This window comes from Mirounga leonina, unplaced genomic scaffold (assembly GCF_011800145.1).
Source record: "Mirounga leonina isolate KUSES-001 unplaced genomic scaffold, KU_Mleo_1.0 Mir_125, whole genome shotgun sequence".
Lineage (NCBI taxonomy): Eukaryota > Metazoa > Chordata > Mammalia > Carnivora > Phocidae > Mirounga > Mirounga leonina.
In genome coordinates this window covers 16,261,067-16,286,049 of record NW_023270305.1, presented here as the reverse complement: position 1 = coordinate 16,286,049, position 24,983 = coordinate 16,261,067, and the positions used below count along the sequence as shown (strand labels likewise).

Here is a 24,983-nt window from a genome sequence, read left to right as displayed (position 1 = left end):
TTGTCCTTGCAGTCTGGGAGCAATAATATACTTGACTTTAATCTTAGGTCTGCAGGTAACCAAAAATGTGACCTTGGGCAAGTCGCTCCATTTCTCTGAAGGGATGGAACTTAGTCTCTTTACAGATATAAATCTCTAATTCTTTGACTAATCACTTCTTCCACCTTTTGTAGAATATTGTTTGTGCATTGCAGCTTTCATAAAGTGTTTTGTCACTAGGACTCCTACAAATTGCTAGAGAAGTGTAAGCACCAGATCAATAAGGGACCTTGGAGAACTTTTGATTCAATCCTTGCATTTTGCTAACAAAGGAACTAAACCCCAAGGAGGTACAGGAACATACCCTAACCCATGCAGATCCAAAACCAGAACCCAGGATTCAGCTCCCAACTCCCAACTTAGTGGCCTTTATATATACTATTTTCAGTCTCCAACTCAGAAATGGACCTTGATATTCACAAACCAACTCTCCTGGCTTTTTTTTTTTTTAACATGGGTTCTAATTTATTCAGTATGATGTAACCACTCAGCAAAAATGTGTGGTCAGGTTTTTTTTCCTCAGCAAATTCACACAAATTTGGAGACACTTTCTCTGGTTGAGAATACATTGATCAGAAAAGATCCAAAATTTCAGGCATTCAGAGTAGAGTGCCTTATCCAAAGTCATCAGACACTTGAGGGGCAGAGCCAAAACTGGAAGTGGAGAACTCTAGAGAGACAACTGGAAGATAATGGATGGTGACAGGCTTACCATACAGTCTTTCTGGCTTCCCAGAATCCAGATGGACTCCCCACACTGTCACGTTGATTGACTGAAGCACCAGTGCTAAGATACCCACAAATCCCGAGACCATGGACACAGCTGCACGTTGGTCTCTAGGAGGATCTAGGTCAGAACATAACCTTCCCTCCCTCAAACCCAAGTACAGTTGCCACAGCCAAAGAGGGAAATAGAACCCTAATAAGGGAGTTTCATGACTGCAGGGATATGAGCAAAGAAAATGGAGTCAGACAGAAAAGAGAGCTTGCATTTGCTGTTCCTGTTTCTGCTGTCTCTTAAACAAAGCTGACCCTAGATATAAACTTGCCCTTTTCTTGTCCCAACTTCCCTAGTCATAAAATACATGTTTGGCAACTGCTTTGAAAGTTATTAAAGCTGCAGCAGTAAACTATGGGAGGCCAGAGAATTTCAGACAAAAGTTATTGCATCAGTAATTCAGAAACTAATTCCTAAAACTCTTGACACATTTAGCCAGAGGGCTAATGCCAATATAGAAATGGAAATCATTGTCAAGAGCCACAGTGTACCTGGAATTAAAATCCATCATTCCTTGCAGCAGAGAGCTACGATTTTGGCAGAATATGAATAGTCAGGCGTTTCTCCACCATCTTTCCTCAAAAATAAGGTTCTTTATTTTTTCAGAAGGACAAGAAAAATTCTGCTCTCTTTGTTTGTGTGTTTTTTTTCTTAAGAACGCCACATTTACATTTGCTTTTCAAATATTTATTTCTTTGACAGCTCCACATTTAAACCGAAAGGGCTCCTTTTCCTTATTCAATTGCACCGGTTTTATTTTGGATAGAAATCCTGCTGGGTACCGTAACAGGGAACAAACTTTACAACAGCAATAATCCCTTCTACAGCGTCTATTGTGGGGAAACTTAATACACTTGTATTAAATGGCTGAGGCATTGGCTCTGGTGATCTGAATTAACTACAGAAGAGCATAGAGAACAAAACTACCTTCTTCACTCAGCTGATTCCCACTGCATACCCCGCAACATGGCAGGCCTGGAGACTCAAAACTGCCATGCAAGGGCACCCCACTGAAAGACCACCGATTGCCTTAGGCGATGCCTTCATCATCAAAAGGCAGCAAAGATGGGACAGATGTGATGAGATCCAATGTTAACAAGCAGATGGAGAAATGGGCTCTCTGATGCACTGTTGGAGGACTGACAGTATGCTCAGAGTTCTCAATGTGCATGCACTTTAACTGGGGTTCTAAGAATTTGCCTTAAGGCAGTATTTACAGAGATACACAGAGCTAGCTTCAGCATGATCGTGAAGGGAAAAACTCAGAAGCAATGCCCAAATCATTAAAAATGCAATCATTGAACTCATCACATAGTCTGTATTTATTGTCTCCCTACATACAATTGAGTGGCAAAGTCCAGTCACAGAGAGCATGTGGAAGATGACGGCCTTGTTTATATAAAAGTGTAACTAAAAGCCTCCACTGGGGTGTTCACCATGGTTATCTCTAGATAATGAGCTTCTGGGTGACTTTTAATTTCCTTTGCCAACTTCTCTGAATGGTTGGATCTTTAATATTTTTTTACAGTGAGCATCACTTTCTACCTTGCGGGGGTGGGGGTGCTTTAAACACTTTTTTTTAAAAACAGAAAGCTAATCTTTCCCTAAATTCCTTTGCACTTGCACTGCCCAGCCTACCGAAGGCCTTACATCATGGTAGGACACTATGAAACACTGTGAGGAGTTCATGGGTGTATTCATCTGTCAAACCTCCTCAATTCATACACTTTAAGTCACCAAGCTATGCATTTTTAGGACATGCAATTTATTGTATGTCAATTATACCTCAATAAAACTGTTTTTTAAAGGACAAAAAATATGAAGTAGTCCAGGTAATTGTGATTCACCATGCAAAATGTCAACATAATTGTGTGTGTTTAAGAAACCTGAATCAATGGCGGAAAAGAAATTTGATGTTCCAATCAGTGACAGGAGGCTATTCCAAGAGGTTAATAGCATGAGTGAGGTGTAAAAAATGTTCATTCAGCTTATTCTCTGTTCTCCAGCGGTGTCCGTGTCCTTGATCATAGATGGCTGCAGAGCTCACCATTTGACCTACTTCTATCTTCTTCTGTTTGCACCATTTTGCAGAGTTCACACCAAACTTAGGTACCTTTTACCCCAAACTACATGCTTTGGTGCACTTTAATTTTCCTGAAGTAAATAAATAGCCCTTGCTTGCTTCAATCCTTAAGTGACCACATAGCAAACTCAAGGGTTATGAGACTCTGGGATCAGAAAAAATTCTGAAAGCCAAAATTCTTTCCAAAGATAATTACAGATCCACCGATACATGTTTTTGAAGACTATCCCTTCACTCTGCCAGCAGATATTCTTTTTTTTTTTTTTAAAGATTTTATTTATTTATTTGACAGAGAAAGACACAGCGAGAGAGGGAACACAAACGGGGAGTGGGAGAGGGAGAAGCAGACTCCCTGCCGAGCAGGGAGCCCGATGCGGGACTCGATCCCGGGACTCCAGGATCATGACCTGAGCCAAAGGCAGTCGCTTAACCAACTGAGCCACCCAGGCGCCCTGCCAGCAGATATTCTTAAGTACATATATTCTTTTCCCGTAAGATTAACTACTAAAGCAGTCCAAAGGTCTGCAGTTGCCTGAAAGAATATAATGAAAGAAACACCAGTGGCTACAGTGGGTTTGAGAAGTGGGTCTCTGGGTTAGTTGGACAAGAAGGAAACAAACGTTTGCATGTTGCTGTCAGAGTTGTTCTCAGAGCTTCTTAGGGTTGCATCGGTTGGGGCCCATGAAGAGTGTGGGCCTAGAAATCACTACAGAATCTCTGTGCAAGTTAGGCCTGCTTCTCATCACTGTTTCTCTCTGCTCTTCCCCTCTGCATTCCAATGTGACCAGATGGACGGTGCTTCAGGGAAGAATTGGGCGCCCAGAGAATCCCTTCCGAGTGGCCCTGGAATATATCTCGAGTGGAAACCGAAGTTTGTCTGCAGTGGACTTCTTTGCCCTGAAGAACTGCAGTGAAGGTATCTGAATCTGGCTTTCTCCTCCCTTCCTTGGTAGCTTGCTGTCTTAAGTGTGTCCATAACCTGCCACCACGATTAGCTGGGCATGTGCTTGCTTATCTAGTAAAGTCTATGGTGCCTTGGGGCTGGTTCTGAATATTATCAAGTGCTCCACAGCCCAACTGATCAATTTTCAAAGACTGAGTATAACTTTATATCTGCTTACCTTAAAACTTCATCAAACAGAATATAGTCTTTGTTAGAGAACATATCAGCTCAACTTCCCGGGCTGCCAAATGCTTTCCGCTATGTTGGTTTGGTTTGGTTTGGTTTGGTTTGGTTTTTTATTGTGGAAAATTTCAAATGTATGCAAATAAATAGAATAGTGCAGTGACCCCTATATACCTTCAACTCAGTTTCAATAATTATCAACATTCTACCATTTTTCTTTCACCTGTATCTCTACCCACTCCTTACCCCTCCAACTTGATAATGATTATTTTACTTTTTTTCTCTGAGGCAAAATTTATGGCTAAGTATTCTTAATGAGTTGATTCCTACTGTTATTAAGGGGTGACTTAGGAAATGGTTATATATGAAATCTTTTGATCATTTTGTAAATACCATTAGGGCACTGTCCACTCTGTCGTTGAATTCCTTTGCATAAGTCCCACATTCAAGATTTGTTACCAAGAAAAAGCATCTCTCTCCTGAAGAATAATTTGTTGTTGTTGTTTTTCTTTTTGCCTTTGTTGCCAGGAAACTGAACTAAATGCAATACTCAATCACAGTAATTATATCTGTATAGGTTTCTGATAAGCTTATTTCCCCTCCCTCTACAGGGTTTTTGACCTTCTACTCTTGTTTTCAAGATCACCTATTTATCTTTCATTAGACACTGCTTCAAGTCTGATTGGTAAACAGGAAGAAATGAATCATCAATAGATATAGGAGGTTGAGCTTTCCTTGATTGTTCAGAAGACCTAGGGCCATATGATAAACACCCTCTATTGTTTCCCACATGTGGAAGGTATAGGAGATGGGCTTGAATTATACAGATCTTCGGGAAGAAGTTGTGTTCATTTTTGCTCTTCTTCTGTGCCTGCGTCTGCCCAGAGGTTCAGTGGGAAGGGAGCTCTTCCGTGTGCCACGGAATCTGTGGTCTGAGAGGACCAAGAATGAAGTTTGGAGAGGAAGGAAGCTTGTGGTACTCCCAGACCTAAGTTCTCAATTTAGACTGTTCATGAGCAACCACGAAGGCTCATAACACACAGCGATCTGTTGCATGTAGAGGCCCAGCTTTGAATCTTGGGCCTCTTAGAGGTGCTATACAAAGGGGACTCCCTTAGGAGACCCCTGACCACCCAGTTTCTTATGCTGCTATGGCTCTTCATTCATCGCTGGTCTTGCAAGAACTTTCACAAAGTGGTTTGTTTGTTTGTTTTTCCTTTAATGAAAACTGGTTTATGTGTGAGAAAAAAGAAAAATCATCATAATGTGATAGATTGAACTTCAGTTCTAGTTGAAAAGGTGGTTAACCTATGATGGGAGGCAATGTATAAGAAACATGTGGTTTGGGAGAAAGCCAGGAGCTTGTACAAATGTTTCCATGTTCACAAACTTGCAGATTTGTGGATGGCTCTGGACATCATCAATCCTTGCTGATGTCAAGGGTCTGTGTGCCGTCCAAAAGAGGCTATCTGTTGAAATGGAGCCAGTTAACAGGAATGTGACAGGGAGAAGGTATAAGTTCCCAGAATTGGCCTAATCTCATTTGAACAATGGTCAGGAGAAGGGAATAAGAGACTACAAAACCCCAGATATCAGGCCCAGCCCATCCTCCTGCAAAAATTCTTCATACCTCTGAGTCAAGGCTCTCAAACAGTTATGCAGATTTTTCCTCCCTTACCCCTACAACTCCCTTTCACCTACAAATTCTTCCTCTGTATCTTATGTTGCATTTGCAGTGAGTTTATTGCAGAGTTTCAAAGACCTGTTTCTTGTCGGCCTCTCTACCCTTATGAAACCCAGAGAGTTGACCTCTCTAACTTTCTCTAATGATCCAAAAAGTATGTCTTCTGGCAGAACAGTCTCTAAGAGGACGGAGAAAAGAAGTCTGCTTCTAATTCCCTTGAGAAGGTAAATTGGCCAAGAGACCTAGGAAGGTTCTCATGTCCCAGCTACCTTCCTTCAGAGGCTCATGTCTAAAAACAGAGGGTCTCCATGGAGAAGCAGATGTTCTCCGCACTCCTTCTTTGTCTTGGACTCCTGTGGCCACCAGTGGGTATGAAGAAATAAGTGTGAATGTGTAAAGCACAGAGCAGAGGAAAAACAAAGTGACTCCTGTGTTTCCTGAGAACTTCTAATTCTCCTCCCCATCGTGGAACAATTTCAGGTGCACATCAGTTGGTTTGGACAAGTTGCAAACATAAGAAGCATCCTAAAACTACACTCACATTTTTAAATGGAAAGAATTATTTCAGAGGTATGCTCAAGGCTTATTTGATGTAGACAAATGTTTGTGTTTTCTGATGTATTGCTTTGATCAGGTCATGAAAGGAAAGAGATAAGGAGAGAGAAGTATTATCTTTGAGGGGGTGAACAGGGCTGGTGGCATGTTAGCCTCGGTTATAGATAGGTCTGCAGAATGCCGTGTCTATTTTCTGATAGTAACTTGGTCCCCTCCTGATGAGACACAGACAGAGTATGAAAGGAGACACATCTGTAGAACTCTACAGCTCTTCCTTTGCCTACATAAAGAGGCGCCATTTTAGTTAGTCCGGAGAAGGCTTACAGGGGATGTGGGGACAATTCTCCCTGCACAGGAGATGATACTTATCTGTGGGTGTCATCAGGGCAGAGACCATGCCTCTTTCCTCTCTGAATCCTGACAGCTATCACACTGTAACACTTAATAAGTGCTCAGTTAAGAAGCAATAAAAGCTAACATCAACAGAGCACTTACCATGTGCAAAGGGAAATGCTGATCCTTTTAAGTGTGTTATCTCATGTGAACTTTACCATAATGCTATAAAGCAGGTTCTGTTATCCTTATCTACAGAAATTTCAAAACTTGCCCAAGTCATTCAGTTAGGGAAAGATGGAGCCAAACTCAATCCCAAGTCAGTCTGACCACCAAGCCAATGTTTCTGTCCACAAAGTTCTGTCACCTTTATGGAATGTGTAGAGGCTGGGGTTTTAAATTCATTGCCAAAAGCTTTAGAATTATCTTTAACTCATCCTCTTATTCCTACATCCAAATGGCCAAGCCCTGGGCTCTAGACTTGTGGCTGCTTTTCATCCTATCCATTGCTATCTAGATGCTACTGTTGCTGTTTCTTGAATTTACCCTTCTGACTTCATTTCCTCAGCAATGTACTTTATCCAGGCCTTTGTTATGCATTCTTGGGCTTTGGCAGTAGCCAGCTGGTCTCCCTGATAGCATTACCCATCCCTCACACATTACCACACATTTCCTTTCCATGTGGCATTTTCAGGAGACCTCAGTAACTTCTTATTGCCTCCCACATCAGAAATATGGGAGCTAGAGTGGGCCATCTCACTCATTCCTGGGTCCAGGCAAGTGATGGGCTGAAGATCACCCAGCTGGTTGGTGGTAGAGCTGAGAGTGACATCAGGGCCATCTCAACTCTGACTTTGGTACTTTCACCACTGCTCAGTCCTGCCTGGAAAGCCCCCAGTGTCTCTGCCTGATTTTTAAGCTTCTTTAAAATCTGGTCTCAGTACCTGTCCAACATTATGCCCTCTGTTCTCTCACACCCCCGGCCCTCTAGTCAGACTGAGGCAGTGTACAGAAAACCAGCTTGGTCCCAGGCCTTCCGTTTTGAATGCAGATTCATCATTGAGGATCCAGTTTAGGGCCCAAACCCTCCAGAACATCATTCACAGCCATAGAAATTCTTCTCCGAATACTTTGCTCTCTACATCTAGATTTAGTAGCTGCTTTACAGTTATTTCCCAGTTAGTTATTTTGGGGCCCTAACTTGAGGTTTGGGATTTTGTCTTGTATTTCTTTTATTTCCCCAGGGGACAGTTAACACAGCGCTAAACACATAGAAAACACTGCTTAAATACTTGTTGACTGATAGTTAGTTAATCAATCAATTGATAAATACTGCTCCTGCTTTTTTAGCTTTGGGCTATTACCCTACTACTGCCAAAAGAAGGTAGCAGTAGGTGGAAATTGCTTAGAAGAGGTTTTTCCCTGATCTTAAAAAAGCCAGTGTGTATATTTGGCAGTGATGGGAAGGATATCAGCCCCGAGAGACACCCATGCCTGGGCTCCCAGGGAACCCTTCACCCATTCACAAATTATCATCATTATCATCCCGCCTTCATCAGACAATCCAAAGCAATAGAATGGTGCAGGACACTCATCAGGACCCCTCACGTTCAGAGGAGCCTACGGAAAAACACGTGTCAGAAAGGGCAGGGCTAGCTTCTCGAAAAAGATTTGAAAAACCCTGTGCCTCTGAGCAGCTCATAAGAATATACATTACTGGGGGCTCCTGGGTGGCTCAGTCGGTTGAGCATCTGACTCTTGATTTCAGCTCAGGTCATGATCTCAGGGTCATGAGATCAAGCCCCCCCCCCGCCACCCCGGTCAGGCTCCACACTCTGCAGGGAGTCTGCTTCTCTTCTTCTCCCCCTCCCTCTCTGCTCCACGCCCTGCTTGTGTGCACCCTCTCTCTCTCAAATAAATAAATAAAAATAAATCTTTAAAGAAAAGAATATACAATATTGCAAACACCCATCTCACACCTTATGTGTGCCAGGCCCTGTTCTAAACTTGTTGCATGTATTAACTCATTTAATCCTTACAACAGTGCTATGAGGTATGTATTATCATTATCAACATTTCCATGATATGGATAGGGAAATCAAGGCACAGAGACTTACGTAATTTATCCCACGTCTCACAGCTGATATTAGAGGTCATCTACTCCAGCATCCATGCTCTTGCTGCTACGTGTTACTGCTACCTGCTGGAAAACACCCCAGAAAGCATCTATTCTGCCTCCCTCACCAGTGGAAATTGAATGAACAAACCACCCAATGATTTACCGTGAACTTCGACGCACTAAATAATTGACCAGCCCAGTATGATTTCTACCTTCACCTCATGATTGTCAAGTTCTCGATTTTTCTAAGATGCTAATTTGGAACTTCCCTCTCCCTGCCTTGGTTGGTCAGAGGTAGTTTAGGTGTACCGCTGTCCACTTACCAACAGTGGACACCCCCATCCGTGAACATCAAGGAGCTGCAGATGGCACCTGGGTGAGCCTAAGTACATTTTACTGCCAGTTCCCTTTCATGAACCTATGAGAATCACATCTGAGATTTCCTAGGTCAGAACAACATTCAGCTCACTAACAGATTTCTCCACAAGAAGCACTCTTGGTTTCTTATCCCACTGAGACATTTTCATACACATTACCTCCTCTGATCTGTTCAGCAGAGAGGATGTCATAATCCTCATATTACCCTTGAGGGGTTATTTCATTAAATTTGGTCGTATAGGAAGGGGTAGGAATACAAAGCATCAAAAGCAGTCCCACCACCACGGATACCTTAAAATACATGTCCCAAAAGAGTTGGGGATGTGCAGATATCTTAACTTCTCTGGACCTAAAATGATCGCATTTAAACTGGATCTGTGGACTTCAAACATTTTTTAGAGGCTGAATGCTTAATTCAAATAAAGTCCTATATAGAAGTCCAGTATATAAAATTACACAAACAACTTACCATGTATGTTTGTGCTACAATAAAAAAATTTTAAGAATGCAAAAAAAAAAAATTAAATAAATAAATAAAATTACACAAGCAGAGATGCCCAGGGGAAGTGATAGTAGGGGGCCCAGAACCCAATTGCTCCACAGGCCTTGACACCCACGCCCCACCACCACCATGGGGTTTCATAAAATACAGTTTGAGAACCACTGGACATTCTGATTTTCAACTCTCCTATTAATTCCAGCTTTTTGATCATAAGATTCTGTGCTTACGTAAAATGTGATAGCCAAAAATTGTTACATTAACTATACCTTCCTTGAACAATTAAGACTAAGTACAAGGCTGTTATACTTTGGGCAATGGCCCGTCTACACAAAGCAAGTTCTTGTCTCACTGGATCCTAGGTTTGAGGTGCTAGATGTGGAGCTAGTATGAATGTTTCCAGTAACAACAACAAAAAAATTGTGTGGCGTGTCCCAGCCTTGTCCCCTCTATCTCCTCCTCTTCCACCAAAGACAAGGCTGGCCAGGCAAGGATGCCTTCCTTAGGCCAAGAGGGGGACAAGAGGAAATGAAAGAAGCTGAATGAACGGATTCTCATCTTGGCCAGCCATGTGGAACTAATCAGCCTCTGGAGTAGGTTCCAAAATCCAACTGGGTAAAATGAGGGATAGCCTCCTGGGCTCCTGACAGCATGGCCAGAACTGGGCATTTTCTGTTCCAACAGCAAGCAACACCCCAGCAGGATCCTCAGTCCGTGTTTGTAAAATGGAGATTACTGGGATGCTCTCTCGAGGCTGCCAGCAGAAAACGCTCTAGGTAGCAGAATCATCCATCTACCCGTCCATGCATTTGCTCATTCATTTGACAAACATTTATTGAGCACATACTAAACTGAACGCACAGTGACACCGATATAAACTTGCTTCTGTCTTAGGACTGAGTTTTGGTGGGGCAGCCTTAAAATCCCCATCCTACTTCACACAAAACTGCTCCCCAAAGGGCATTCCTGACTTACATTTAATCTGCACCAGAGGTATTGAATAAATGCTCCATTTGTAGAGATTGTCGTCCTCTGAACTGGTTCCCATGTCTTTCTCAGAAATACCACGGAATGAGCACTAAACCAGCCTTCAGGGGACCGACGTTCCCTTCCCACCTTTTATTTACCATAGCCTCATCAACTCTTTGGATCAGAGGGGACATTAAAGGTCTCTGTCAGAATTGGCACATGGATTGTTTTTTATTTAAAACAGGAATAACCGTATGTCAGTGGTGGTCCCAACATTGACCTTCACCATGAGGGTCTGATGAGAAGAGGACTGTGGAGATGCATTGTACATGATGCCCGGAGCTCCCGGACCTCTCTGGAACACACCTGGCCTGAAGCTTTAAAAACATAGCTGCTCCCTCCCTGCTGCTCAGTTTCTTACGGAGAAAGTGCTATTCACAGAAACAAATTGTGGGATGCTAACAATAACCAAATGCCACATGGGTGTTGAGCGCCACAGCCCTGCCAACATGACACCTGCCCGGGTCGGTCACTTCGGGGGACTGGGTCATCTCTGCAGAGGTGGGATCTATTGTTTGGAAGTGAAAGCCAAGGAGAAATAGCAGCCATAGCCTTGTCCGTTCGTTTTCATGGTGCCCTCCCTCGAAGGTCGAGGCTCATTACATTCCATTGTTCTTCTTAACTACCTGTTTCTAAAATTTCCCACCCATAATTTGTCTGTGGATTGTACTGCTAAAAAGATAAGCATTAAAATTGTGATTTCCTCTCACATTTCCCAAAGACCTCCCGCCCCACGCTCTGGTTCCAGCTATGCCCCCTGTCAAGTGCCCTCCCTCTCCCATCCCCAATGTCCGTCGCCCCAAGCCTCACACTTCTTTCAAATCTCAGCTCAAATACTGTCTTCTCCAAGAAGTCTCAGCTCAGAATTATGTCTCCATAGATTTCCGTTTTAGAACCGTCTACTTTCCAGAGTTATTTATGTGTCTTGCTCAATAGATGCTAAATTCCTAGAATCAAAGACTGTGTCTTTCTTTTTCATCTCTGTACCCCAATTAGCAACTAACAGTGCTTTTCTCATGGTAAGCACTGAATAAAGGTTTTCTGGTTACAATGTAGGAGGGAGATTACAGGCTTTGGAATCAGACAGAATGAGTGTGGAATCCCAGGTCTATCACTTACCACCCTTCTGAGCTCAGAAGAGTTTTTTTTTTTTTAATCTTTGAGTTTTGGGTTTTCTCAACAGTAAATGGAGCTAATGATACATAATTATAGGTTTGTTGGGAAATGAAAAACTGATATTATGTGTAGAGCCCCTGGCACAGAGCTCGGCACAATAAATACTATTGCCTTCTCCCTTCCTCACCCCCTGACTGAGCTGAATGTCCCCATCCTGGAACAAGGGTGGAATAATTCATCCCAGCTAGCCCAGGGTATGTTTGCAGGTTTGCACCCACCTTTTTCTTTCCATTTGCGCCTCATCTGAGCCATTGGGTCAAGGTCAAGTTTACCCCCCTTCCAACAGAAACTCTGAAAGCCCAGATCTATTTTCTGGTTTCGAAGGCAGCTGCTTCTCTTTCCTCACTCCCACCCCCAACAATCTATGCTTTTACCTCTGATAAAGTCATTTTTCCATTTGTGACTGGGTGCCCAGAATCCAATGTGCCATGCAAAGGAGTAAGACTGCTTAATCTTGTGGAGATGGGTAGTGGCCAAGGAAGAGCCTAAACCTCCTGGGATATGCTTATCGTACTGCATCCTTCTGGCAGACTAAGGATGGGGTCTAAATCAGCCAGGCCCCCAGCTGGTGGAACCAAGAGTTTTTCTGTCCCTCCTTTCCCTACCCATGTACAGCTGCTGTTGGCAGAGACTTCCTTACACTGGAATGGCTTATTCATAATCACTAATAAAGCCAATTAAAAAATGCCCCGCAAAGTACATGGGAACAATGATTGCTTGGGTGACAATTTTAAATATTTGACCATTGGAAATCACCCGGAAATGGGGGCAGAGCCAAAAGATTTTTAAATACAAATAAATAAGAAACCAGTGTGCTGAGGTCATTGTACTCCCAGAAGAAAATTACTTTCAAATTACAACTACATAAAAGAAATAATTGAAAAGATTAATCACACTAAAATAATTGGTCTATTTTACAAGTAATTTGGAGCAATATTCAGTCATTGACGTAAATGTCTAGTAGTAAAATAGTAATGAATTTCATTCTCTGACTAATGTATTTATTTTATTAATGGTACTAGATGGTGTTGTTACTGCTTATAAATATTTCATAACTTTTAATTCATTAAAATGTTCAAGGAATTTCCAAAAGTATTTATTAGTCTTAAATCATCCTTGGTATTCCATATGCAATTGCCATTCTGCCTGGGTAATTTAAAAAATTATTGTTTGGGGTAATGGGAGTCTCTTCGAATGTGGAGGATTAAGCCCCAGTTATTAAGGAGACCAAAGCTCTGGCTGGTGATGAATGAGAGACTGGGTGAAGCTATGTTCCCTCCCCAGGTCTCTAAGGCCCCTCTGTAACCATTCCTTAAAATCTGTCCCTGTGAGGCAGACCCAAATAAATAAATTCCAGAGATAAGAGAAATGTCAGTTTGACACTGGTTTCAACCCACCACCTCTCCCACATCCTCTCCATCTTCCCAAAACAGCTGATAGCAGAATTCGTACATTCTGACCTCACCTCCTCTCTGTTTCTTTCATTCCTTGGTAGAGGCCATCAGGAGGGAAAAGGGCGAAAGATGCAACAGAAAAAAAAGCAAGGAACACTGCATCATGAACAGTGGAAAGGCGACAGGATTTGAATGAGAAAAACGTGGGTTTGGATCCTAACTGAGTTGTTTGGGTGTTACGTGTCCATCACACCCTGCGGCGCTAGATCATTAATGCGGGAAATGGCATTTGAAATATTGAAAACCTAATATTTGGTTAGTCTGGCTCTGACCTGGTATATTGAGTGAGCATATTCAGTGCTCATGGTAAGCACTGAATAAAGGTTTTCTGGTTACAATGTAGGTGTACCTGCTCCCCGTAAGGATTTCATCCATGTGAGGATTAAATATGAGTGTGCGCCTTATGTGACACAGTGCCTGCAGCCTAGTGGGAAATCAAACAGGGTTAGTCCCACCCCTCCCGAAGTCCAAAGAGTGTATCGTGATGATGTTGATCCAATGGCCTTGGCAACTCTTAGTTAACCGTGCTACAAATAATTGGTATGAGTCATCAAGATAAACTGGACCAACAGTGAACTGTACAATTTCAGGGGCTTGGTGAAGTCTAAGGACATCCCCTGGAGCAAGGACAGGATGGCTCCACTCTCAGTGCCCTGCCCCACAGGTCTGAGATCAGGCTTACTGCCCTGCCTCCCAAGCCCCGTCCACACAGGAAATGGCTAAAGGCATTTGGCTGTGAGCAAATTGGGAGGGGCCTGGATCCAACAAGTGGGTTGGGGTAAAGGGGCAAGTGTTTCTCACACTTCGATGCTTGGACCTTGAGGATACGTAGTAGTGTTCTGGGCATGTACAGTCCCACAGAATCAACATGGTACATTTTTCCAGAGCTTCAATTTTACCAAAATATTGGAATAGAGGGCTATTTTAATATTTAAATTAACATGGCTATATATTGGGCTTTGTGCAAACTACACACAAATTTTAAGATAAAACATGAGCTTTAAGACCTTTTCTGCTAGAAGTGATCCCCCAGACTCTGGGAGGTGACTTCACCCTTCTCTGCCATTTGGGGCATATCAGAGGGGAGGTTGGTGAAGCACAACTTTAAGAGGACAAAGGGACTAAGGCTAAGAAAAGGAGGTACAGCTAGACCTGGAGAGCTGGAGCCAAATGGAAGGTATCCTTTCAGTTGCAAGCCATAGGTGGGCAGGGTGACAGGCCGAATCCCAAGGTGATACCAGAGACCAGCAGGGGGGCCCTAACCTACCAAATCAGTCAGAGAAGGATTCCGTTCCTAAAATTTATGTACCAGGTCAGAGCCAGACTAACCAAATATTAGGTTTTCAAGTCCCCTGTGCATTGGTCTAAAGCTTATTTAATCTCCCGCAAGACAGAATGGATCTCAGAATTGGCTTTGTTTTGTTTTGAAAGGGATGCTAATTCTCTATCTGAAGAGCTGGGAGACATTTTACTTCCTCTCTGCCCAGACCCCTGGACAAAGCTCCTCAACACCAGGGACTATGGAAACCAAATGGCCAGGTCCTCCGGAGTGGAGTGTGAGAGCTCCCACTGCTAGGATGTGGTGCTTTTTCTTTTTACTCGTGGTTATTTTGAAGTTTTTGGCACTCTCTGTCTTCAGGTTATGCTGTGAGCATGGAACTTTAGTTTGCCTTTTTGGTTGTGATTTGTTTTGGGAGGAAACATGGGGAAATAGTTGCTTGGCGGGTGCCTAGAAAGCCCCACAATTCAGTTTGCAAATCACAGGGCAAATGGTCTCTGAATCCCTCCTTCCCTCCACTCCAACATTCTGGGATTCTATGAGCAGCATTTGGGTGGAGGTAAAGTTTTTTGGCTTTTGCTGCTTTTGCTTCTTCATTTAGCTCTTAGCCAGCATTTTTGTGTCTATAAAATACTTAACAACATTGACTAATTACCCCTCATTAATCATTCATGCAACTGGTAGACCAGGGGTCTTATTTCCTTCAAGAACACAGGTGCAATATCCTGTCTGGTTCCCAAGTCACACACAGGGGGGTGATGGGGCCATCATGGGATCCTCCCAAGCTCACTGGAGGAGCGGGCTGGAAGGTGGGCACAGACTCTGTGAGGCTACAACCCCTATTCTGCTTTAATGAACAGGAAGGATGAGCCACATTGCCGGCCAATGGCAGCTGAGAAGCAATAAGCCTTAATTAGAAGTTTCTTCCTGGAAATTCACATGGACATAATAACTTTGTTGTCTTAAAAGGCCCAGAGAGGTTGAATGCCTCAACTTTCTTGTGCTTTTATAAGCCGATCCTTTCAATCATTTGTGAAATGTAAATATAATTAAAACATTGGCACTGATTAGCTTCCCCATGCTACAGGGATAGGCAACTCAAGTCTAGATTCCGAGGCAGCCTGTCTACAGGTTTATGGTTCAGAAACATGGCTGAGGAAGCTGTCACAGCCGGGAAGAGCAGTGGAACGGACCCTAGGAGAAGGTCACACTTCTCCCAGAGGTCAAGGAGAGCCTGGGAGTAGCCCAAAGCCTTTGTCCTGCGGACTTGAGCTTATGAGTATGTAAACTAAGGTGACAGAATCACATTATGAGGTGACAGAAAGGAGAAGATGACAAGGAGAGATGTTCTCTGTTTTCCTTACCTTACCATCTCAGGACTGGCAACTTTCTTGTCAGTGTGCAAATACAAACCCTAGTTTGCTGCATTTCCCACTCTCTCTCACATATCCCATGCGCATGCTTGCATACCAATGCTAGAGAGCTTCCCATTCTTGGCCATTCTTCCCCTGGCACGGGCCTTCCCCCTTCCTTTCTCCCCCTTCCTCTCCTGTGGCTATTTGTAATGCCAAAGCATCTACTTGATTCAGAATCAAAGCATTTGCTTGCGCTGTATGATAATCAATATGTGAAGGCAGACAGATCATCACCCGTCTTGTTTGCTTTGGCATCTTGTGGACAGGCCCTTCCTACATCTCCTCGCCCTCAGCCTCCCTTCCCTCTGTCTCTCCCAGACTCTGAATGCCTTTGTCTTTCCACTTGTCTATTAATTCATTTTCACTTCTCAACTTTCTTCCTCTCTTTTTGTGCGGGGAGACTGGGCCATGGAGTCGACCATCTGATTGCTGGGGCACCTCAGTAATCAGTGAAGCCTAGTCTGCTTTTACTCCAGGCAAATGGACAGCAACTGAAATGGCCAGATTGGCTGCTCAGGGGTCAGATCTGGGGTGTGCACACAGGGAGTCTTCCTTACTTTTCTTCCTTATTCTAAGCATAGATTTTCTCCTCTCCTCCTTTTTCTCTTCCCCTGCTTTGCTTCCTTTCGCTTCATGTACCTGGCACCCTCTCATGAGGAGCCCTCACTCCGCATCCATACACATGTGCACATAGGCACATACATGTATATGAACAGTGAGGGGGTTTGTGGGGCATTTGGACATGGTGATCCTGAAGAAGGCCTCAGGAGCAAGACCACAGTCTTTAGTTGAGAGTGAGGTCTTCCTGGAGTCAATCACATGGCAAAGGCAAGGATCTAGATAGATACGAGGGTCCAGCATTTCCCTTTAGGGGTCAAGAAATTAAATTGGACTGAGCTCTTGGGTAATGGGAGCTGAGGTTGCAATCACAACAAGAGAAGACACTAGAAGCTAGGAAGGAGAATCTTGGGAAAACTCTTTCTCTTCTCTTCAGGGGTCAGCAAAGCATAGAGTCGAAGCTCATGGTATGCACTGGAGATTTTTTTTCCCCTTGTTTTTCCCAGTCTTTAGTAAAGTCATGTTGAACATTCCAGCTTACTTTAGTTGTACTGCAGGAGTTTTGTCTGGGCTTCGGCCAGGGTTTTAAAGGGTTTAAACATCACAGTTGTGATCCATAAGATTCTCCAGGGAAATAAGAGGGAGGAAGGAAGGGAAAAAAAGAAAGAGAGGTAGAAAAGGCTATGAGGTCTAGACACTCTACCCACCATAAAGTTCTCTTCTTGTACCAAACTAGGAAGTGCTGAGCTTGCATTGATTAAGGAAGGTGGAATCTTCCTACCTACTGACCTGGTATCTGTCCCAGTGAATAAACTGGGCTTTCCATTTCCCCATCACCTAGTAACTGGACTCCATACTTCCAGGCAAGGCTGGAGAGTTTATTAAATAACCCAAATTCCTTGGGATTTTTAAAAAATCATATTTGCATTTCCATGTTATATTATCTGGTGCAACTTCATCAGAAGCCCCACTAACATATGAGGCACTGCCTTCTTTCGTCATTGGTTGTTGCTTTTCAGAGATGAAAAATAGAAAAGAGTCACAGGTGCCCATTTGATGGGTTCTTTTGTCAGATATAGGACTCCTCCACCACACCCCTACCCCAGCCCTTGGTTCCAGCCACAGACAACCTCATTAAGTGCAGTATGAGGGGTAGCCCAGTGCTCTGTCCACAGAGCTCCAGCAAGGCTTCAGATGGCTAGAGTTGATCATCCAAGTACCACAGCCTGTTTGACTTCTGCTGTTATTTTTCCCTCCTGCTAAGTTGTGTGCTTTCCACCTCATCTCTGATCCCTAGCGCTTGGCTTAAAGCCTGGCACACGATAGGGGCTCCATGAGCTTTTGTAGAGTGTTGAATGAATGAATGTATAAATGAGTCAAGAGGGAGCAGTGTGAGAAAGTGTCTATGAATGCAAAGCAGAGTGGAAAATTGAGATCAGCAACAAGAAACTGTAAACAAGGCAAATATGTCAATATTTCAAATGGTTTCAGTTATCCACTTAACCATTGTAGGTGGGCATTCTACTTTGTAAGTATAGGCAAAGACAAATAGCCAGTAGCATACTTACATTCCAGATTCTCCCCTGCCAAAATAATAATACTAATATTAATAATAATGATTACAAGAGTGGGACCTCCGATATACAGCGACTAGCAACTCCTTCCCTAGGTCCTGAACACTGCTAGGGTGACCCAGATTGGTGATGAGTGACATCTTCACCCCCATGTGATTTGCTTGAGGTAAGACTTTGCCACTGCTCCAAAGACATTACAACAGAATCATACAGCAAAGGTACTTGTATTTGCTGTATTCTATTAACTCTTGCCTTCGGGGGTTTCAGTTAACTATACAATTCTTCACTTTTAAAAATCACAAGTGTCGTATAATTTAGCATCTGGGAAAGGCCTAAAGGAATTTTTTGTGCTCTCTTCTGTAATTTTACAGATTAGCAGACTGAGGCCCAAAGATGTCAAGATTCCATAATTACCAAATGGCCAAGTTGTGACTTTTTACCTCTTATTCTGTTTTTCCTTCAACATCTCCCTGCTATTTCTCAGCCTTGAAATGATTAGAAAGTGTCTTTAACATCTATGCATTTCTGTTCCCCACTCCATGGGAGCCTTGTCCCAGATCCTCACCATCAGCGTAGAGCCTGGCACAGACCAGATGCTCAGTCAGTGTTCTTAATTGAAATAAATGGCATACATGACATCCCGATAAAGTTTCAAATGAATGATAATTGTATTGGAACCTTGTTATCTCAGCTTGTATTTTCAGAGAGACGACCAGCCCATGCTCAACCAGGAAAAGGGTATGCTTAAGAAGAGAGCTATAGTAGGGCAGGAAGACCCAGACCAGTTGTCATATAAGAGAATCGGCCATTGGAAAGGATTTTAAACATCATATAGAGGATGTAAACTGTACAGTCTATATGCAAAAATTAAAAATGAAAATTAACTTGGCTCTTAGGAGAACCCCTCATTTCCATTGATGGCAAACAGCTTAATTTAAAGTCAAGAGTTGAAGTCAACTCTGAATGGGAATTTTTTTAAATCCCTTTTGGATAGATAATCAGACTGTTCTGAATTCTCCCCTTTTCCATTCTCCTTCCCATTCCTCTGGGAAGCAAGTAAAAATGGGGAGGTTTCTGTGTCATCTGGTAATGAAAGAACCATCCCCTCTGGACTGCCCTGAGAGATTCACTCCCTGTTGGTCTTTGGTCATTGGGCCAGCCCCATGAGTGTGACTGAAGGAGTCCTTGTTTGTAGGTCATCTGGTCCACCTAGATTACCCCAGCTCCATTCACAAGACCTCTACAGGTCGACCCACACTCTCTCAGCCACCTCTGGGCCCTTCTCGGGAAGACACTGAGACCCTCGACACTCTCCCATGCTGCTCTGGGTTCAGACCCTTTCTACCCACAACCTCCCAGCTGCTCCCCTCCACACTTCTGATTCCACTGAAACAGCCTAGAGCTAACCCAATGTTCATGTGCCTTTTTAAAAAAGTTTTTTTATTTAAATTCAATTTAGTTAACATATAGTATATTATTAGTTCCAGGGGTAGAATTTAGTGATTCATCAGTTGCATATAACACCCAGTGCTCAGTACATCAAGTGCCCTCCTTAATGCCCATCACCCAGGTACCCCATCCCCCCACGCATCTCCCCTCCAGCAACCCTCAGTTTGTTTCCTAGGGTTAAGAGTCTCTTATGGTTTGCCTCCCTCTCTGTTTTTATCTTATTTTATTTTTCATTCCTTTCACCTATGTTCATTTGTTTTGTTCCTTAAATTCTGCATATAAGTGAAATCATATGGTATTTGTCTTTCTCTGACTGACTTATTTCGCTTAGCATAATACCCTCTAGTTCTATCCACATCAATGCAAATGGCAAGATTTCATTATTTTTGATGACTAATATTTCATTGTATATCTATACCACATCTTCTTTATCCATTCATCTGTCAATGGACATCTGTGCTCGTCCATAATTTGACTATTGTGGACATTGCTGCTATAAACATTGGGGTGCATATGTCCCTTCAAATCAGTATTTTTGTATCCTTTGGATAAATACCTAGTAGTGCAATTGCTGGGTCATAGGGTAGTTCTATTTTTAACTTTCTGAGGAACCTCCATACTATTTTCCAGAGTGGCTGCACCAGTTTGCATTCCTATCAACAGTGTAAGAGGGTTCCCCTTTCTCCACATCCTTGCCAACATCTGTTGTTTCCTGAGTTGTTCATTTTAGCCATTCTGACCAGTTTGAGGGGGTATCTCACTGTGTTTTGCTTTGTATTTCCCTGATGCCGAGTGATGTTGAGCATTTTTTCATGTGTCTGTTAGCCATCTGTATGGCTTCTTTGGAGAAATGCTCATGTTTTCTGCCCATTTCTTGACTGGATTTTTTGTTTTGGGGGTATTGAGTTTAGTAAGTTCTTTATAGATTTTAGATACTAGCCCTTTATAAGATATGTCATTTGGGAATATCTTCTCCCATTCTGTCAATTGCCTTTTAGTTTTGTTGATTGTTTCCTTTGCTGTGCAAAAGCTTTTTATCCTGATGAAGTCCCAATAGTTCATTTTTGCTTTTGTTTCCCTTGCCTCTGGAGACGTGTCTACCAAGAAGTTGCTGTGGCCGAGGTCAAAGAAGTTGCTGCTTGTATTCTCCTCCAGGATTTTGATGGATTCCTGTCTCACATTTAGGTCTTTCATCCATTTTTGTGTAGCTCATGTGCCTTCTTGCTTACAAGTCTTCTCAAACCTTCTGGCCTTTATGTCCTTCCTACACCCCCGCCAGACAAGTCCCACCAAGTAGAGGCAATGCACAGACTTTGTTGTCCTAGCTCTCCTTTTCTAATTTTCTCTTTGTTCCCAATCTGTGGGGTCTATTCCACACCCTTTTATGTTGTGCCTCACTCTGTGTTTTTTACTTATAGGCCTGTTTGGGGGCCTCTCGATTCTTGGTTCCACATACTCAAGACTCGGTTTTTTTTTTTACTCCAAGATCTATTTCACTCTCAAAAAGTCTAGATCTTACTGTTGAAAATCTATATTTTCAAGTATATCTGTCCCTCCCCCCATCCAAGGCAGTGCAAGGAGAGAGTGATAGCAACTCTGAATGGAGGAAATTAGGAGTGGGTCACAAAGTTCAGCAAAAAGAAACTTCAGATGACTATCATATTTTGAATCATAATTATCATAATCATGATAATATTATTCTATTATCACACCCCCCCAACTCCGGTTGTCTAACTGTGCCTCCAGCTAAACAATCACCAGAGGAAACTATCGGGTACCCCTTTTCAGTGACTTCATGGAAGGAGTTTCCATAACAGTTTTGGTAGGAGACAAATAACTCAAAATATTTTAAATTCTAAGATGTTCCAGCAAACACTCACCCCTTCTAGGTATAAACTACAGTCCTGAGTCAGGCTCAGAGCTCCACAGAACTATATATGAATCTCTTTGGTTTATACCATATTTTCCCCTGGCAAAAAAGATCAAGACCTAAGGCAAAATCCCACTTGTGTTCTGTTATAGCCAGATTCATTTTTTGAAAGTACCTCTTACATCTTTCTTTTCTGCTCCAGATCGCTATCACCTGTAAAGTTCAAAAACCTTGAAGCCTTCTTTCTCTGGCCCCAATCTTCCTGCCTGGCCCTCTCTGTCTTGGCCTCTGACTAAATCCCACACTCCAGCCCACCAGATCAATAACCTGTCCTCTGAACAGGCCACGGATGGCTATTCCAGCTGTTCCAATCCCATCCATTCATCAAAGACCATCACGATGCTCATTTCATCCATGAACACTTCCCATGGCATCATCATTTAAACATCCCTTTTTGTCACTAACTAGCCTTAAGTCATTCGCTAGTCATGGCTTCTCATAAAAAGTTATTTCATTTTTGGCATTGGTCTATGTCTTATTTAGAGTCTACCAACTCTTTGTTCATGCAGCACACAAGAATGTGTGCCTGCCTACCTAGATGGTGAGCTCTCAGGACAGTGCACTACAGTGAAAAGATTTTGGAGCTACATGCAAACCTAACTCAACCCCTCTAAGCCCTGGTTATTTCCCACTATAAAATGAGAGTCATTGTAATGCCAACTTCACAGGGATGAGATTAGACTCAGTGAGACAACTTCACTGAGGTTGGCACAAGAGTCTTCAGAGGTGCCTGGGTAGCTCAGTTGGTTATGTCTCCGACTCTTGGTTTCAGCTCAGGTCATGATCTCAGTGTTGTGGGATCGAGCTCCCACATTGGGCTCTGCACTCAGCATGGAGTCTGCTTGTCCTTCTCCCTCTGCTCCTTCCCCTGCTTGCTCACTCCCTCTCTGTCTCTAGCTAATAAATAAATGAAAAAATCTTAAAAAAAAGAAATCTTCAAAAAAAGTTGGTTTTCTTCTTTCTTTCTCCTTAGAGTTCTACCTTTCCTCCCCCATCCCACCCCCACTTACCAAAATGGGTCCTATCAACTCACATGATGACCTGATACCTGAAGCTTAAGAAGTCCTCAGTAAGGATGTGCTAGATGGATGAAAGATAAATGGATGAATGAATTAATGAGAAGAAACGACATGTTAGGATTGCTCCATTACCCACACTTGCTCTCCATTCCACTTCCATCTTCACCAGAGCAACTTCGCCCAGCTTCTGGGAGGTCTCTGACCTCTGCCCCAAGCCCCAGGTCTCCTTTGTCTATTCTGCTAAGGGAGAGGTTAGCAAGGATCCATAGTGGGCCTTCAGTTTACTTAATAGTGAAAACCAGGGCACATGTAAGGAATGATAGCTGGCTCTTTCCTCAAGGACAGTGTGTCCTTCAGGAAGAACTGGCAGGATTTCTGTCAGAACCAGATTTTCTCTTAGTGCAAGTGTGCTAGGGGCTCCCAGCATTTTTAAGCAGCGGCATGAAGCCCATGTCAGGCCAACTTCATTGTCTGGCCCTTCCCCAGTTCAACAACTGCCCTGCATTTCAGAGAAGTCATCACAGCTCCTTGTACTGCTCCATTTCCCTTTCCAGAGTGAACAAGAGATGTACCCAAAACCAGAGCCTGGCAGCCAAGCCAGCTATTATCATTACCCAAGCTGGGCATTTCTTTTCCTGGTCTGAAAATGCCAGGTATCTGCCACAGAGGTAGGGTAGCTATATTTGGATAGAAAAACCTCCCGTTAATTAATCTCAAATCATTAAAGACTCCATTTCAAAGTAGAACATTAACTCAGTAGTATTTAGATTTTCCCCATTTTGAATTTGTGTTTATAGCTCATAATAATGAGGTCCTATGAGGTTGAGTGACATTTTTAAGGGTTTAGATTTATTTCAGCGACACCATTAGAGAGTTTCATAATCTCACTCCCAAAATGGGAGGAAGAAAGAGGTCTCTTGGAGGGTAGGTGCCGATTCACACCAGTGTTACTCAATGTTTCCAGCTAAGGTATTATATTCTGAATTCTCCTGAAGCTTTTCACAAACAGATTGCAGTCTGGTTTCCTCCAGACATTTCTTAATAACTTTTCCAAAGAGATGACTGAGTCTGAATTGTTGACTTAAATTATACCAGCTTTCCAAGAATCCTGCTCTCAGAGGTGGGAATGATGAATTGAGGAGTTATTTATTGTGATTTTTTGAATATGTCCATCACTGAGGTCCCTGGGCTTGTGTGCAAAGATCAAAAGACACAATTCCCTCAGAAAAATAGACGGAGTAACCTATGTGTAAGCCAGGCCAGCCACAGTACAGACAACCATGCAATCCAGGGGTGGTGGTGGTCCAGTGAGATATGTCCTGTAGAAGTGAAGGTTTCATGAGAGTGTGAGAGATAAGGCCACGTGACTTCGACCTATGCTTAAAAGCCATTATCCAACATTTTGGGGGCTGAGTGGTGTGAGCTCTGAGAAGCACCACCTCTCTGTGTGAAAGGCCATGCCTCCAGTTCCCTGGATATGCCGCTTTGCAAGAAATGCCCCAGCAGCTAGGGATGCCAGCCCCCCAGGAAGAAGGAAGCCAAAGTGGGGTCCATGTTCCCAGGAAAGAGATAATCCCAGGAGCCACCAGTCTACATGAGTGCACACCCCAGGCTCTGACTGAGGGGAGATCCCTGAAACCCCACACCCTTAAAAAAAAAGTTCTAGATGGTCAGTATGAAAGGAAAACTGAGGCTAACCCACTTCTACTCAGGACCCCTGAGGGGAGGAAGAGGCAGGTGCAAAAGGAAGAAGAAGGAAGGAAGAGGAAACGGGGAAGGGAAGGTGTGGATATTGATAAAAGCATTCAGAGAAACATCTTTCTCCAAAATGGTGGTGATGTGATGGAAATACTGGCCTGGGAGCTAGTCGCCATGGTAACCCACGGAGATGGGAACCAGTAGAAGGGTTGCTATGTGTGCCTAACCTTTCAGTGGGCTTTTGGTTCGGGTTTAGGTTTTTTTTGAATCTGCTATTTGCTGGCAATGTGTTAAGTCCTGGGCAATATAAATATAAAAGCAATTCAACCAAGTTTCCTAGCCTTCAAGAGCTCAGTCTAGTGAGTGAGAAAGATATGTAAGGAAGTGATTACAACACAGTGAGGTGAATGCAGATTTGCACAGTGCCATGGAAATACGGAGGACGGAGTAACTAACTCAGGACCCGTGTGAAGGAAGATAATTCAACAAAGCTATAGAGAGGGAGCTGTGTATTAGAACAGCACAGAAATCCTTCTCCTCTCATGAGACCCGTCCAGTTCCATGAAGCCTGCCTGACCCTCCTTCCCTTCCCACAGTAGAATCGATCCATACTCCTTGCTGCCTACACACCCCTCCTATGCTCGTGTTTCCACACCTTGTCACACATTAAACACTCTGCCTCCTTCTAATGTGCTGTAAACTCCTCACATGCACGACCATGTTTTATTCATGTTTGCATCTTTAGCACCTAGAATATTGATGTAGAATATTGTGTGTCAGATCGTGGCTTGCTAATTAGTGTTTGTGG

At 43.1% G+C, this 24,983-nt stretch overlaps 1 protein-coding gene across 1 annotated transcript in view; it reads left to right on the top strand.

Moving 5' to 3' along the window:
* ALK (ALK receptor tyrosine kinase) overlaps positions 1-24,983 on the top strand; it is a 687,757-nt gene that overhangs the window by 489,818 nt on the left and 172,956 nt on the right. Inside the window, exon 5 of the mRNA XM_035000834.1 lies at positions 3,689-3,816. Within this exon, the coding sequence (XP_034856725.1) occupies positions 3,689-3,816 (128 nt within the window). The remainder of the gene's footprint in view (positions 1-3,688; positions 3,817-24,983) is intronic.